The sequence below is a fragment of the Electrona antarctica genome, assembly GCF_951216825.1.
Source record: "Electrona antarctica genome assembly, chromosome: 5".
NCBI classification, from domain to species: domain Eukaryota; kingdom Metazoa; phylum Chordata; class Actinopteri; order Myctophiformes; family Myctophidae; genus Electrona; species Electrona antarctica.
The window spans coordinates 40568209-40585446 of record NC_136810.1 but is presented as its reverse complement, the minus strand read 5'-3'; the positions used below and the strand labels follow the sequence as shown (position 1 = coordinate 40585446).

The 17238-nt window shown below is 41.4% G+C and overlaps 1 protein-coding gene across 1 annotated transcript in view; it reads left to right on the top strand.

Moving 5' to 3' along the window:
* Positions 1 to 7196: 7196 nt before the first annotated feature.
* The window catches only part of smad6b (SMAD family member 6b), a 33597-nt gene continuing 23555 nt past the window's right edge, over positions 7197 to 17238 (top strand). The window contains exons 1-3 of the mRNA XM_079502063.1: positions 7197 to 8715; positions 14278 to 14334; positions 15816 to 15893. Of these exons, the coding sequence (XP_079358189.1) occupies positions 7905 to 8715; positions 14278 to 14334; positions 15816 to 15893 (946 nt within the window). The 5' untranslated portion in view covers positions 7197 to 7904. The remainder of the gene's footprint in view (positions 8716 to 14277; positions 14335 to 15815; positions 15894 to 17238) is intronic.

The window sequence follows — 17238 nt, the reverse complement described above, 5'->3', positions numbered from 1 at the left end:
GCAAAACACATTTTTTCACAGTTAACCTACAGATTTTGTCCAAATGATGAAGACCCCTTTCCCTGACACAGTGCTAATAACTCCCAAAGTTAACTTCTCTTCTCACTTAAGGGCAGGCCATTGTGAAACGTCACCCCAAGGAATGTGGAAGACATTCTAATGACCTCGGCTCTTACCTTAGGCAGGGTTCAAATCCCATCCTATATTAAAAATGGTACACATACATATACACTTATTCTTGTTTTTTTTTCTCATGCAGTCCTGCCAATAATAATTTTATAAATGCACAGAATCTCTGTGTAAATGAAAGTCCCCCGCAGAACTCGAACACTGTCCGACCAATCAACTTCAAACCCGGCATGTGCGTTGCCGTGGATCCGAGGGTGATTAAATGATGCATTACCCCTCAGTACAACGTGCCAACAAGTGGAAATTCAGCTTTTCCAGAACCGTCTGTCTGTGCCGCATTCAATGCTCATATATGGAGATCTCTGTATCTGTCTGCCTGTGTCTCTTTTATGCCCATGTATGGAGATCCCTGATGTCACTCAATATGACTTCATAGTGACGTCATAGACAAGCCTCCAAGTACTATGATAATGGGTACTACACTAACGGGTACAACGGGTATAATAATGATAATAATATATAATACACTTTATTTGCATAGCACTTTTCAAAAGCAAGTTTACAAAGTGCTTCACAACACAAACCACAACAAAACTAAACTAAAACTAAAAATATTGCATAACCGGAGGGGCATGCATTCCCAACGGGCATCAGCCTAGTTAGTATTAAAGGACCACTTCACCACTTTTCAACTTCTCTTCCTATAATTGGTCCTAACTAATGTTCACGATAAAATACCACAATTTTTTCCTGCTCAGTCTGTGTCTCATAGGAAGGCTGTGGGCAGTTCAGAAACCCGTCCACCAGTGACATCATCGATGGTGAATCCAAGCTAATAGAAACGGCAGGCTTTCTTTTCCTGAAAAGTTGCAATGCAAAAGTTGAAGCCATCGTTCTCACGATAATAAAAATCTAAATATATTTTAAAACAAATCTTGTTTAAAAAAAAAACTGCCTAATGATGATGTCACTGGTGGACGGGTGTCCGAACTGCCCAAAGCCCTCCTATGAGACACAGACTGAGTAGGAAAAAATGGTGGAGTTTTATCATGAACATTAGTGAGGACCAATTATATGAAGAGATGTTGAAAAGTGGTGAAGTGGTCCTTTAAGCATGCAAGCTACTGTTAAGTAACTAGTCATTTATTTGCCATTCTCTTCTCTTTGTAATAACACTTTTAATAGATTATGTATTCTCAGTAGACTATTGTAAACTAGTAACTACCTTAAGCTATTCTTTATTCTTTATTTCTATACATTATAGGTTTGTGTTTCATATTTGAACTAGGCTAATGCACCTACAGCACAACCTCATTCTGCCACTGTCCTATATTAATATAGGTTACATGCTTACTGCATCACAGTTCTGTTTAATAATAGCCTTTTAATATAGTATCTAGTACATCCTTACTGCATCACAGTTCTGTTTAATAATAGCCTTTTAATATAGTATCTAGTACATCCTTACTGCATCACAGTTCTGTTTAATAATAGCCTTTTAATATAGTATCTAGTACATCCTTACTGCATCACAGTTCTGTTTAATAATAGCCTTTTAATATAGTATCTAGTACATCCTTACTGCATCTACATCCCGCTTAATATCAGCCTATTAATATACCTATATCTTTACTGCATCAAAGTTCTGTTTAATAATAGCCTTTTAATATAGTATCTAGTACATCCTTACTGCATCAAAGTTCTGTTTAATAATAGCCTTTTAATATAGTATCTAGTACATCCTTACTGCATCTACATCCCACTTAATATCAGCCTATTAATATATCTACATCTTTACTGCACCAAAGTCCTGTTATAGCCTATTAATATATCACATGCTTACTGCAAAGTCCTGTTTAATATTAGCCTTTTAATATAGTATCTAGTACATCCTTATACTGCATCTATGTCCCGTTTAATAATAGCCTAATAAGTATTAATTATATTGTAAAGATTGATGATATTTATTTACCACACCTTGCTGGTAGCTGTAAGTGGCTGGAATTCACATCCAAATAATGAGGGGCCCTTTCCCATCATGAGGTTGCAAGGAATTCATGGGCTTCTCGCTCCAGTGAAAATTCCTTGTGCGCTGCAGGTAACTTGTGGTACCGGGCTGCACTGCAGGGGAAATGCACAACCGTATAGAATCGTTACCTGTCCCATGCCATAGTCCGCTTTAGTCTCATGTAGCCCAACAATCCAAGATCTCTGCCGTTATGTCTGGTGACATCTAAATTCAATGTATTGGCTCGAATTTCGGAGAAAGAACATGCAGTTATTTATTATCTGAATAGCTTCCATCCACTTTTAGCCACTACATTTCTCAGATATATCAGTACTAGGCCGAGGTCTTTGATGATAAGCTACACGTGACTGTGTTCCTATATAGACAGACGAATCCATGGAGCGGTGCCCCGTAGGCCAGGTGTAGCTAATCAATGCTGAGGTGTAAAGCTGCGTTTAATGGTATACCTCAGTAATGGCTGCGCCCCTCCATGGATTCGTCTATAGGGGACGGCCACAGTGACGTTACAGGTAAGATTCGGAGTTAACGCCATTTTCTTGCGACTAGTTTGATGCATAATGACCTGCAATGGTAGTAGCGTCAGGCTGTAGTCTGACGTCTTTATTGCGACTGTAAGTCGCAGATTACTATGAAAACCTGCAAAACCCATCCGTTCCTCCGTCACTCACACCTATGGTTGTCAGTCCATCACGCCTCGTGACACGCTCCATGTATGGCTGTCTCCATATATGAAGATCACGGCGCCTCATGACATGCTCCTGAAGGTTGTCAGTCCGTCACGCCTTGTGACATCACACATCGTGACACGCACCATATATGGCTATCTCCATATATGAAGATCATGACGATGTCGATCTGACATCATCAAACCCTCTACACTCAAGACACGCACGCTATGGCCATGAACCCTGTCCATACCTGTTGTTCATTGTGCATTTTTTGGTCAATGAAAAACAGGAGAGATATATGGGAATGTCAATATGGCCATATTGTGCCAGTCTCATGATAACCAATGTGGTTGCCGCGACGCGAGTCACACTTGCAAACGAACCAAGTTGGTACAACACATGGATCTCCATATGTGGAGCTGACTATCATCACCTGGATCTCCATATATGAAGATCACAACACTGGCCTCATCAAACCCTGCACAGCCATACATGGAGAAGACTGGATCATCACCTAGATCTGCATATGGAGCAACTCTATCTGACCTCAAACCCTTAGATCTCCATATATGGAGCTGACCTGTTCTGACATACCATATGTTCATCCTACCCCACCCTTCCTTCCTCTTTGATGTCTCCCTTTTGACTGATACCTGTCCATTCAAACTCTAGACGGGCCCGCCCCAAAGTGCATTAGTGCAGCCCGAAAATCAAGTCTCTGCCGTCACCCAGGCGGATGCGGGGGCGAGGTCGCTTCTCACCCTCACCCGTCTTACTGGTTTAGACTATTTATTATTAATTCAGCTTTTACATTTTCTCAATGTACCTTCCTGCAATGGAAAAGGGCCGTAGATTAAATTAAACTGAGTTAGGTTTGTAAATGTTCACCAAAAACACTATTATTCGCTGTTAGAAAACTTGCGGTGGTCGGTTCTCCGCCTCCCCTCACATCAAGACAGTTCTCAATGTTTACAACTTGACTTGATGAGAAGACATGTTGACATATCCTAGAGAGGAAAAACCACCAAGAGAGTGAATTGACGAGTGACCAGGCAAACGCATGTTCTCTCCTCAGTAAATAAATAGCTGTTGCACGCAGATCATGTTTTTATCATGAAGGTCATCTGACTAGTAGTCGGTGTGTTGTTAACCGAGCTAGCCTGGGCAGTGCATCAACTGTCAAAGATATACAATAAATGTTGTATGACTTGGGTGTCAGCTGACAAAATAACATAACCTTCAAGAACATTCCCAAACACATGTAGTCTGACAGAGCTAGCTAGTGGCTACTGAGTAGCACTTTGCATGGGAAATTTGCGGCAGAACAAGGAGTAGCTTTGATTGATTGATTGAAGAATTTATTAACAGTTTGCAGAATTACAGTACATTTCAAGCACAAACTCAATACAAAGGCTGTTAACTGTGAGTGGACGACCCAATTAAGCATTACACTTGTTTCCAATAGGGTCCACCATGTTCAAATCATCAAAACATTTAGAGACGTACAAATAGACACTTCTATAGACAGAACAGGAATTCATCAAAAAGGAGGTAAAAAGGGAAAAGAAATATATACAGTGAGGGGAAAAAAGGGGGGGGGCGGGGGGGGGATTCAGATTTTACGGGGGCCAGTTTCGAATTGCAGCCATCCGTAGGTGCCCTTTGAGAGCGGTTTTGAAGGAGTCAAGGGATTCGCATGTCTTAATGACAGTTGGTAGGGCGTTCCACATTTTGGTGGCATAGGAGCGAAAAGAATTTAGTCCCTTGTTTGTGCCGAATCTGGGTTGTACATGGTTCGTTGCACTCCCTCTGGTGTTGTGGGTGTGGACTTCGTTAACATTAAGGAAGTATCTAGACAGGTACATGGGTATCTTGGTGGTGTATCGAATCTTGTGGACCAGACCCATTGCAAGAAGCTAAATCTACCAACTCTTGTCTGGATGTCAAACCAACTCCATGATAGTTATAGTAACACCAGCAATATGAATACATTGTATATACGTTTTATTTTGATGGTAACTGTTGTACCGTCACAATATTAGGCCTACACTCGACAAACGGACCGGTAGCTTTATCGTATTATGGACACAGTGCTTCTTCCGATTATAACTGTAACTGAAAATGGCGATCGGAATATTTAATCCTGAGTGAGTCTCCGCCCTGTGCCCATCCCTTATACTACTGCTAATATGCTAATAATAATAATAATAATAACTAGAACTGCACTCTGTCGAGTGCCTACTTGCGCGTTGCAGTGCGCAAGCAGAGCACGCATGCAAGTGCTGACGACCGCTACAAACTTTCAAATCTCAGCCTCTCTATAAACCATTGACCTTAAATACTAAAACAACAAATAAACCTAGGTTTCAGATTACATACATGTATACATAGAGACATTACCTTTAATCCATCCGACACTGAAACATATCTTTATTACGTCACCATCGAAAGCCAGTTATACCCCAGCATTGATACATATCTTCATTACGTCACACTCAAAATCAGTATATATACCACGAGCATACGTATACAAAAGCCGGCATGACCACCTTACGTGCGCGCTCTGCTTGCGCAAGTAATAATAATAATGGCCTACTTGTGCGCAAGCAGAGCGCGCGGCGCAAGTACTGCTACTAACTAATGTCTATTATAACTGCTGTTCTACATCCTTTAAACCCGTTATTGACCTTACATACCTTGAAGCGTACCTTAGTTACGTCACCATCAACAGCCAATAAGGGACCACCATTCTTACCGACATACATACATACATACATACATACATACATACATACATACATACATACATACATACATACATACGTTACCTTTTACCTACCCAACATTGAAACATATCTTAATTACGTCACCATCAACAGCCAAGGTAGGGTCGGGCCTTAATTTTCGGGCTGCACTAATGCACTTTGGGGTGGGCCCGTCTAGAGTTTAAATGAGGTATCAGTCAAAAGGGAGGCATTGAAGAGGAAGGATGGATGGGGAAGGATCAACATATGGAATGTCAGAACAGGTCAGCTCCATATATGGAGATCTAAGGATTTGATGTTTGAGGTCAGATGTAGAGTTCCAATATTGATGACATCAGGGATCTCCATATATGGGCTTAATATTGATGACATCAGGGATCTCCATCCCTAATGATGTCACGTGATGTTACTGGGGTGACCAACCAAACAACTGACTGACGGGAAATGCACGATTTCATAGTAAATGAACAACAATAATAATAAATAATACACACACACCACACCGATGTGGAAAGATTTCAATAACATTATGATTACATGTTTACGTTAGTCTAAAAGTAGTGCGGCCGCCATGACACTTTTTCACAGACCAATCAGAGTCCACAAGTAACAAAGGGGCGATTTGCTTAGACGCTCTGACTGACCGGTCCAGTGGTTTGTGAGATTAGCCACAGACACACAGGGGCCAAAACATAAAGTGCACAATAATAATAATAATAATAATAACAGGCTAATAGTAGGCTAATACTATTACTATTTTTTGCAAGTGTTTAACAATATACAATAGAGTCATACAATTATACTTTTCAGCATCTCAACAAAAAATAGCCTAATACATTGCACAATAATAATAATAATAATAATAATAATAATAATAACAATAATAACAATAACAGGCTAATAGTAGGCTAATACTATTACTATTTTTTGCAAGTGTTTAACAATATACAATAGAGTCATACAATTATACTTTTCAGCATCTCAACAAAAAATAGCCTAATATCAATATATAAAAGAACATTTCGTTCAAACGTACAGTAAGTAGGCTAGATGCTGAATTCTTTGGACAAAGAATCTTTGCCCTTTGTTTTTTATGTTCAAAAGCCTTAAATTATACATGCTGCATGGATGTAAATAAGTTTTAGTAACTTAATTTCATAAATGAGAAGTGGATGTTACGCCTTTAAGAGTTAAGGAACTTGAAACCTTGTTTGCGCAACAATCAGTGCAGCTCCCTCACAGCCGCCAAAGTGTCTAGACTAGCACATGACGGGAGTCAGCCAATGGCTCCATCGCTCTCCTCGGGGGCCCGTGTGTGCGTTTGCGTGCGCGTGTGTGTGCGTGCGTGCGTGCGCGCGCGCGCGTGTGTGTGTGTGTGTGTGTGTGTGTGTGTGTGTGTGTGTGTGTGTGTGTGTGTGTGTGTGTGTGTGTGTGTGTGTGTGTGTGTGTGTGTGTGTGTGTGTGTGTGTGTGCGCGCGCGTGCGAGTCTGAGAGAGAGAGAGAGAGAGAGAGAGAGAGAGAGAGAGAGAGAGCGAGCGAAAGAAAAAAAGAAAGAGAGAGAGAGAAACGGAGAAAGAAAGAGATCTGGGCTGCAGTTTGCTGGGTCTGAGTCGGGAAGCAGGAGCTGTTCAGACTCGGGATTGATTCTTTTCTTGTTTTCAGCTCACATGGATATTTTTGGATTGTAAAAGAAACGCACTGAGATCTTTATGAAACGACAAGGATTCTGACTCTAGAGCATTTTTTTCTATACTGGGATTAAAAATCGCTTCGTACCTCATTCATGCTCGCAATAATCGTGTGCCGGGTTTAGAAGTAGATCTGAGGCTGTTTAAAGTCCATAAACTACACTAGACAACGAGTCTTTGTGCGCGTTGTTGTTGTTTAATTGAAGGGCTACCGTTTGTATGGATTTTATGGCTTAGTTTATTATGTTATGTTATCATGTACGCTACGTTTGTTATCCATTCGTAGAACACATATAAACAGTTCATTCCGCAGCGATCCCGGATAGCAAGCGTTAGCTTTGCGCTCTTCTTGTATTTTTGTTACGATACAACAGGCTAAATGAATGCAATTTGATTACCATGCAGCACTGCATTTCTTAGTGGGGATTTGTTGTTGTAAATGCAACAAAGTAGCATTGACTCTGAATGTTGCGGATTTGTCGCCAACGCTCATCGGTCGGCTGTGCATGCACTGCACGGCATTCAACAGACATTAATGTTGTACGACGACCACAGAAGTATCTTCAATAGGTACTCGGATATCTGAACAAGAACAAAACCCCCATATAGATTTTCAAATTGTCGTATGTTCAGGACGAAACGCTCAGGTCTTGTGCGGCGACTCTGGAGAAGTCGTTTGATCCCAGATAAAGAGGGGGGAGATGGAAATGGCAAAGCAAGTAGCGAAGGGTGCAGGGACGATCTGTTCGGCAACAACCCAGAGAAAATTCCCAAAACGGAGCTCGGACCGATGACCCCTAGCGGGTCGCCTGTAGTGGACATAGGGGGTGTGTGCACCCGGAGTCCCGTGGAGAGCAGTGGCGTGGTGGTGGTGGGGGTCACTTCGGACCAAGATCATGGGGGCGCAGTGTGCGTCCAGGACCAGGGGAGCCCCCGCTCCATTCACGACAGCGAGTGTAGGACCGTGACTTGCTGTCTATTTAAAGACCGGGACCACTCGGAAATTCGGGGTCCAGAAACGGCCCAGGGCAGGGAACCGGGGACGTGTCATTTCGTGCTGAGGAACCTCGGACCGCGGGATAGCGGTTCTCCCGAGGCGCAGGAGGCTATGCCGCGCACGGTATTGGAGCAAGAACTCAAATCGGCCACATATGCGCTTTTAAAGAGGCTAAAGGAGAAAACGCTGGATACCTTACTGGAAGCGGTGGAGTCCAGAGGAGGGATGCCTAGCGACTGTGTTATGGTGTCCCGGACAGAGCTGAGGTTGGGCGGCCATTTGGCATCTCCACAGCTGCTTGTCTGTAAACTGTACAGGTGGTCCGACCTTCAGCACTCGGCCCAGCTCAAACCGCTCTGTGAGTGTATGAGCTTTGGGTCCCCGGACAGTCCGACAGTATGCTGCAATCCCTATCACTACAGCCGACTCTGTGGCCCAGGTAAGGGCATCTCATCTGCCTAGACTGTACTCCATACTGTTCTGGCACGCTGCAGACCAGCCTGATCTGTGTGTTGCTTAGAAAATGGTCATAAAATAGACCTACTGTGTGGCATAAAGGACATACAACCATGTCTTCTATTCCTTCAGGTCTGTCTTTAACAGTGTGCGTCTTTCTGTTCATCCCTGTAGTGCAATTTCTCTTTTTGGGCCATTCTTGGGCCAAAATGTAAGACAATGTATATTCTCTTTCAAATGCATCCATGCTCCATGGCCATGGTGAGGAACGTTCTTTTTAATGAATGAAATGTCATTTAGTCCAATCTGTATGGTAGAGTAGCCTATGTTATATTACTATAGAACAACTGTATGGTAGAGTATAGCCTATATGTTATATTACTATAGAACATCTGTATGGTAGAGTAGCCTATGTTATATTACTAATTTACTATACTGTATGGTAGAGTAGCCTATGTTATATTACTATAGAACATCTGTATGGTAGAGTAGCCTATGTTATATTACTATAGAACATCTGTATGGTAGAGTAGCCTAGTTATTAGTAATAACTTATTACTATAGAACAACTATACAATTGGGGTGGTTGTATTGTGTCTCCCTGCTCTTCTATTGAGACATTTAGTGTCAAAGGTCATATCTCATCTATAGACACAGGGTCTGACACGAATTTTGACCTGATAGGTCAAGATTCAATTTATCCACTGAGCAAGCAGGCAGGCTCTATTAGCTGAGATCAATGATACAAATGTCAGCACTTGCACAGGAAACTGGGTTCAAATCCAGGGTAGAAGAGGAAAGTTACATAGTGCAGCTTTAAAGTATGGTGTACTTTGAAAGGCCTGGAGAAAAGTGACTGGAGACTGGACACTGGCTTAAGCATAAACATAATAAATTGACCAGAAGTTGACCTACAAGTTAAAATCCCTAATTTGCTCAATGGCTGTGTGCTGGGGTAGATCTGAAACAGCATGGCTGTGTAGGGATGCGAGTTCTAAGCAGGTTGGAGTATTTATCTTCCTAGAAGAAAATAAACTATTATGATTACCACTGGACATGACTGGAGGTAATGTTGACAAAAATACCATCAAAATACACATCATGATCATGGATATTCCAGTCATGGAAGATAACAGTCAGTCACAGCGGCGTTTGAGTTCTAGGGCCTATTTAGGGAAAGTGTTTTACAACAGTAGTAGTTTATTTTGGCCATTCTAGGTTGCCTAATGCTAGTTGTCCTTAATAACATCCAAAATATGTCTAATGTAAATGAATATGCCAGTGATGGTATTGGTAACTGACAGATACCATTACACTGCACAGTGCAGTGTAATGGTATCTGGGGGCAGGGTTGGACGCTTGCCTGTGTGTGTGTGTGTGTGTGTGTGTGTGTGTGTGTGTGTGTGTGTGTGTGTGTGTGTGTGTGTGTGTGTGTGTGTGTGTGTGTGTGTGTGTGTGTGTGTGTGTGTGTGTGTGTGTGTGTGTGTGTGTGTGTGTGTGTGTGTGTGTGTGTGTGTGTGTGTGTGTGTGTGTTCTTTTTGGAGGGTCAGCGGTGGCATGTAGGTAGATTGTGCCATGTAGAAAAACACAAGAGGTAACATGACTATAATACTTCATATGCAAGATGACAGTCAAGAGGCCCGAGAAAAACACCAATTACAGCGGTGGTGGAGGCCATGAACTATATTTCCACATATGACACAACCTCTCTGACCTGTATTAAGACTACAGTTTGGCAGGAGAAGGCCTGTGAGTTGGCAAACCTTAGAACATTGGGCCACTCGACCCCTCTGACCCGAGGACGACGTGTGGTATCGTGTGTGAAGATGCAAGCCTCGGTATTTCTGTCTCCTCACTGGCACAAGAGATGGATTTTTCCATAACATCCACATTTACTAGAGCCAGCTGGCTGTGACAGGCACTTCAAAGTCATAAGTCTAACAATGTCAGAATTGATAGCGCCCACATGTGGGAAATTGATGTGGCTTGGGCCCTCTTGTTTCACTGATTCTACTAGAACTGTGTAAAAAAGATAAGAGTCTGCACACAGCTCTGCTCCACAGTGTTTAGTTTTATTATAAAACATTGTCATTTTACAGATTCATGCCGAAACGTGGGGATTCTACTAAAACTGAACATAACGCCTTGCTGCCATTGTTGGAGCTGTAGTTATTATAGATAGATAGATCTATGCTTTCTTAATCCTGCAGGATCTGGAGCAGTTGAATGCAAAAACGTCCTTCAGGATTAATAAAGTAAAGTATCTATCTATCTATCTATCTATCTATCTATCTATCTATCTATCTATCTATCTATCTATCTATCTATCTATCTATCTATCTATCTATCTATCTATCTACGTCCACAACTTTTGACAGCTACGCTTTATGATCAGTTCAGTTCTGGTAGCATCTCACAGTGAAACAAGATTGATTGATTGATTGATTGAAGAATTTATTAACAGTTTGCAGAATTACAGTACATTTCAAGCACAAACTCAATACAAAGGCTGTTAACTGTGAGTGGACGACCCAATTAAGCATTACACTTGTTTCCAATAGGGTCCACCATGTTCAAATCATCAAAACATTTAGAGACGTACAAATAGACACTTCTATAGACAGAACAGGAATTCATCATAGAGGGCCCAAACCACATCAATTTCCCATCCACAAAGGTGCTCTTCTCAGTTTATGTGTGTAGAGTAGAAATTCTCCATCCGTATACATAAAGATTGAAGTATTACCTACCGTGTTCTGTATGTGACAATGTCACATACAGAACACACCATGACGAAACTCTGTGTTATAACAATAGCCTGGCATGGCCATACTAACACCACTGTTATTAGTCTGGAACTTCGGTGTGGAAGATTTATTTCCAAGGGGCGGTTACAAACACATTCCAACGTCACAGCCAAAACGTTTCACTTTGAATAGTGGGCTCTGATTGGTCACCCACAACTCTGGGCTGAGCAAAATGTAATTCAAACTGAGTGCCAGACCAATCTCCCCAGGGACTTTCTTTTTTTTTCCTGTGGCAGATTTGTCTGGTTTCCAGGCTATGGTATAAGCTCCAGGCGTCATCATCATCATTGTTAAAGTTTAGTTTTGGAAGTTTGAATAGACTGTGTTATAAGGAGGAGTGACAAAACAGACATTTCTATAGCTGAAGTGTTGTTGAAAGTTGTTTCACCTAAAGCCAGAGGCACATGAATTGTAAGAGTGGGGGAGAGGGGCGCATACCCCTTATTGGGACTTGGGCTCGTAGTAGACATAGCTCACATGCGCTCATGCGTGTCCCAATAGAACTGGTATTTCTTTCATGCTATTCAAGAAAGGGGCCTTCAAATCAGAACCATAGTCACTGGTTTTGACATTGTTAGTAAGTGGGGAAGTAAGAAATGACTAATTGTTCCATTTGGAAAAACATGCCCCACTCAGTCTTCATCTTCAGAGAACATACAATGCAAACGATGCATCGTTTGGATTGAAGAAAGATTACATTGCATGAATTATGCTTTACTTGTTTTGAATCTACTTTTCCAAAGTTGCTAAAGAATACCAAAGTTTGTATTGGGTAATTTTTTGTTTAAAAGAACTTGGATGTAAATAGACCAAAACCTTTTCCTTTTATTTGGTCAGGCATTAAGCTTTTCAAATGAGATCAGTTTCAAGTTGCGCTTTAAAAGCTCTTTTGTCCTAAGGAGGTCCCCTCATGCTTTTTAAGGGCTTGATATACTTTGTTGTGCACTGTGTCGCTCACTGAAAATAGCGGCTCTACAAGCTCACAAAGCGTCACGCTGCAACGTGTTGTGAGCTTCTAGATCAGCTATTTTTGGTGCGCAACACCAGCACGCAGCGAAGTATAAATCCGGCTTTAGGTGAAGGAGTGGTGATAATATACAGTTTGCATACTACTGGCGCCAGACTGACTAGCTGTGTATCTGAGTGACTGAGTTCAGATCCTGGCAATTACTGCCGCCACTCTTAAAGGACCCGCTGCTATTATGCTTTTCTCCTTCCCCTCTCCCCTGTAGGCGAGGTCACAGTGTGTTCTCCTTCCCCTCTCCCCTGTAGGCGAGGTCACAGTGTGTTCTCCTTCCCCTCTCCCCTGTAGGCGAGGTCACAGTGTGTTCTCCTTCCCCTCTCCCCTGTAGGCGAGGTCACAGTGTGTTCTCCTTCCCCTCTCCCCTGTAGGCGAGGTCACAGTGTGTTCTCCTTCCCCTCTCCCCTGTAGGCGAGGTCACAGTGTGTTCTCCTTCCCCTCTCCCCTGTAGGCGAGGTCACAGTGTGTTCTCCTTCCCCTCTCCCCTGTAGGCGAGGTCACAGTGTGTTCTCCTTCCCCTCTCCCCTGTAGGCGAGGTCACAGTGTGTTCTCCTTCCCCTCTCCCCTGTAGGCGAGGTCACAGTGTGTTCTCCTTCCCCTCTCCCCTGTAGGCGAGGTCACAGTGTGTTCTCCTTCCCCTCTCCCCTGTAGGCGAGGTCACAGTGTGTTCTCCTTCCCCTCTCCCCTGTAGGCGAGGTCACAGTGTGTTCTCCTTCCCCTCTCCCCTGTAGGCGAGGTCACAGTGTGTTCTCCTTCCCCTCTCCCCTGTAGGCGAGGTCACAGTGTGTTCTCCTTCCCCTCTCCCCTGTAGGCGAGGTCACAGTGTGTTCTCCTTCCCCTCTCCCCTGTAGGCGAGGTCACAGTGTGTTCACAACGTTTTTCCTTTCCTTTCCCTTTTTGTGCATTTGGCTTTGGGCAAGACATTTATTTTCTTAATTTCCCTTCTGTTCTGAAATAAATAGACATTTGTCTAAAAAATAAATAAACTAAAGTAGAGAATTACCACGTTTTACTGAACTTTGGTTCAGCACGACAACAAATAATTTTGTTGTGCTTTGGTGTAACAATAATACGTTTCTCCTACCTACATTTGATAATTTAGCATTTTAGCCTAACATAAATAATACAATTCTGGAGTCAAATAATGAAGGCAGCATTTACAGTAAATGCTTTGTGTTGCTTATTCTAAACGTAATAGATGTCTGTACTTGTCTTGAGCCCATTACTGAGATATTTGTCTCTCACCTTGGCACCTGGTCTTAACCTGACTGTTAAACTATTAACATTAACTATTTCTAAAATGTTACCAGTCATTATCCAACATTATCCAATGAATGTTTGATTCATTTAGTATTATAATCATGTACTAGAAGTGTGGTATTTAAAATGTATTTGCCATCAAAATACAATTAAAATGTCTTACATTAATTGTTTGAGTAGAGCTCAGGAGACGCATCAACAGGCCTTGACGTTTCCATTTAATTACAGTCCCTATCTGTGTCCTTACTTAACTCTAAAACACCAAAGCATTACTTCATTAATTGTGTGATTAAAAAAACCAAAACATGATAAAGGTTCATTCGAGCTTGAATGAGGTAATTACTATGTCGTGAGGAATTTAAAATTTCTACATGACGTATATATTTTTCTTCTCAGTTTAGAAAAGAGAGAATTTCGTTCCTTACCAATATACTGAAACGACTGTTGTGTGTTTCAGAGTCACCTCCACCCCCTTATTCAAGGCTCTCCCCTAACGAAGAACACAAGCCACTGGGTGAGTAATAAACAAAAGATGGAACTGGAACGTAACACAACCCATAGGTATATATTATGTATGTATGTATGTATGTATGTATGTATGTATGTATGTATGTATGTATGTATGTATGTATGTATGTATGTATGTATGTATGTATGTATGTATGTATGTATGTATGTATGTATGTATGTATGGGAGTACTTTGATGAATGCTAAGGAATAATCTAACTACAATGGTGCAACAAATCGTGGTTCATTAATTATTCATAATGCTATTTTGAACCCAAGTTGTATAATAAACCACACCGAATAGTTGAGTCCTTCAGCATAGAGAGGGAGTGTGAGGGGGAAGAAACAGGAATAAAACAACGTGAAGAATTTTAATGGCTGTAATTAGGCACAGTGACTGGGAATTTGCCCAGTAGCTTTGAGCTGAGACAAGCTAGTATGTGGCATAATGTCAGCAAGCATGCCAGTTGGAGCCAGTGTGGGACGTCTGTGGTGTGAGGCTGTTGGGGCTCTGGTGCCTGGCTGCTAAGCTTGGGGGCCACAAGCCTGAGTCTAGCTGCGGTTTCTGGGGAAGCGATGGGGGGGGGTTTCGCCAGGTGTAACGCTGCTGCAAGTGCATGGAGCTGTATCTGCTATTGCTAGGATAACGTGTATTTTAGGGAGAAAAAGCTGCTCGTAGCAAATACAATACAGTGTAGAATTCACAAAAAGAAGCATACATATTTATGTATTTATGTATTTATTTATTTATTTATTTATTTATTTATTTATTTATTTATTTATTTATTTATTTATTTATTTATTTATTTATTTATTTATTTATTTATTTATTTATTTATTTATTTAAGCCCTTAACCGGACAACGTGTATTTTAGGGAGAAGAAGATGCTCGTAGCAAATAAAATACAGTGTAGAATTCACAAAAGGAAGCATTTATTTATTTATTTATTTACTTACTTACTTACTTACTTATTTAATTTGAGCCCTTAACCCATTTAGACCTGAAGACGATTCTACAAATGCCTTCTTTTTTTCTTTTTCTGAAACACCCATGTTTCTATATCAGTCGTTCTCAAAATATGTTGTTCCAGGGACCCCCCAGAAGCAAAGATTTGAGTTAAAAACATTCGCTCTGAAATAATATATATTCAAAGATTTGCGCCTCATTTCACGATTTAAAAAAAATACCAGATATGCAAGCTCCGATATACAAGCACTGAGTGCCGCACTATGAGCTTGTAGATCTGCTATTTTTCAATAGCTAAAGTATAACATAATGCTTAAAACACCAAAAGGGGTTCCCGTCCTGAATGGGTTAAATAGAATTATTCAAAAGAAGAAGAGTTGTTTGGGTTGTTGGAATATTTAGTTCTCTCTGAATGATGTCGTTAAATGTCATTAACTGTTTAATGAGGACAAACGTTTTATGTATATGGTCTACAGTAGACATGTGGGATAGGAATCTGATTCTCTGTTGTTCTCTGCAGATCTGTCAGACTCCACATTGTCTTACACTGAAATGGAGGCGGCAAGCTCACCAAACATAACGCCGGGGGAATTCTCAGGTAAGCGTAGTGCCTGTTCTGTTCTCAACCTTCACGTACTGTCCTCATCAGCAATGATGTTTTTGTTATGAAGGGAGAAGGGCCACGTCATGTGTTTCTCGTTCACCATTTGTGTCGAAGATTGATTGAATATTTTATTAGTCAGACATGTAAACGGTAAGTACAGTAAGACATTAACGCTGAAAGGATAACAAAAAAGTCCTGTGGTGGACTTGTTTCCAAACCTCACCGTTTGTTTCATGACTTTGGTTGTGGAAGGACAAAAGAGACAAAAGCTGGTAGGGCAGCACCTCCACTAGCTTAAGGTCACGCTGGGCAAGACCTACGCTGTAGGGTGCATAAGCGGAAGTGCTGGATTTTGGTGGAAGTACCGCTCAAGGAAATTATGTTGTTGACGCTTTACAAATTTGTTTACATTCTCCTTGAATGAAACAAGTGTTGTGATTGGTCGAAAAAGATCGTATCTGGGGGAAATATACATCTGGCGGATGTTCCGGCCCGACACTTCCGGCTATGCACTCTCCGCCTTAGGTTGTGAACAGGATTTTCTCTTCGTAGATGAGTAAGGCTGGGACCAAGACTACCTTTAGGCCATGTACAAACCATGATTTATATACGGTAACGGTAGCACCATAATCTGGAAGATAGGTGCAACTCATGCTCAGAGTTACAAAAAAGTATATATATTTTTCTTAAAGGACCACTTCACCACTTTTCAACATACCTTCATATAATTGGTCCTCACGAATGTTCATGATAAAATGCCCCAATTCTTTTCTACTCGGTCTATGTCTCTTGGGAGGGCTGTGGGCAGTTCAGACACCCGTCCATCAGTTACATCATCGATGGGGAATCCATGCAGACTTTCTATTCCTGAAAAGTTGCAATGCGACAATGGAAGCCATCGCATTGCGATAATACAAATCGGAAAATTTGTTTGTTTAAAAATAAATCTGCCTAACGATGATGTCACTGGTGGACGGTTTCTGAACTGCCCACAGCCCACCTATGAGACACAGACTGAGTAGAAAAAAATGGTGTTATTTGATCATGAACATTATTATATGAAGATAAGTTGAAAAGTGGTGAAGTGGTCCTTTAATGAAATGAACCACTTTCGACCTTGAGTCCTTATTTTGAGCATATAGGCGACAAATTTCAAAACATAAAAAAAATGCTCAGAAATGCTCAAAAACAATAGCAAAAATAGGAGATCTACAAGCTCGCATCCAGTCGCGATGGTATGTATCGTATTTGTCGTACAATGCAGTATATAGGGCTTAAGTGGTTAAATCATAACCTTAAACTTAACCCATTTAACCGTATAATGAAAAAATATTTGGTA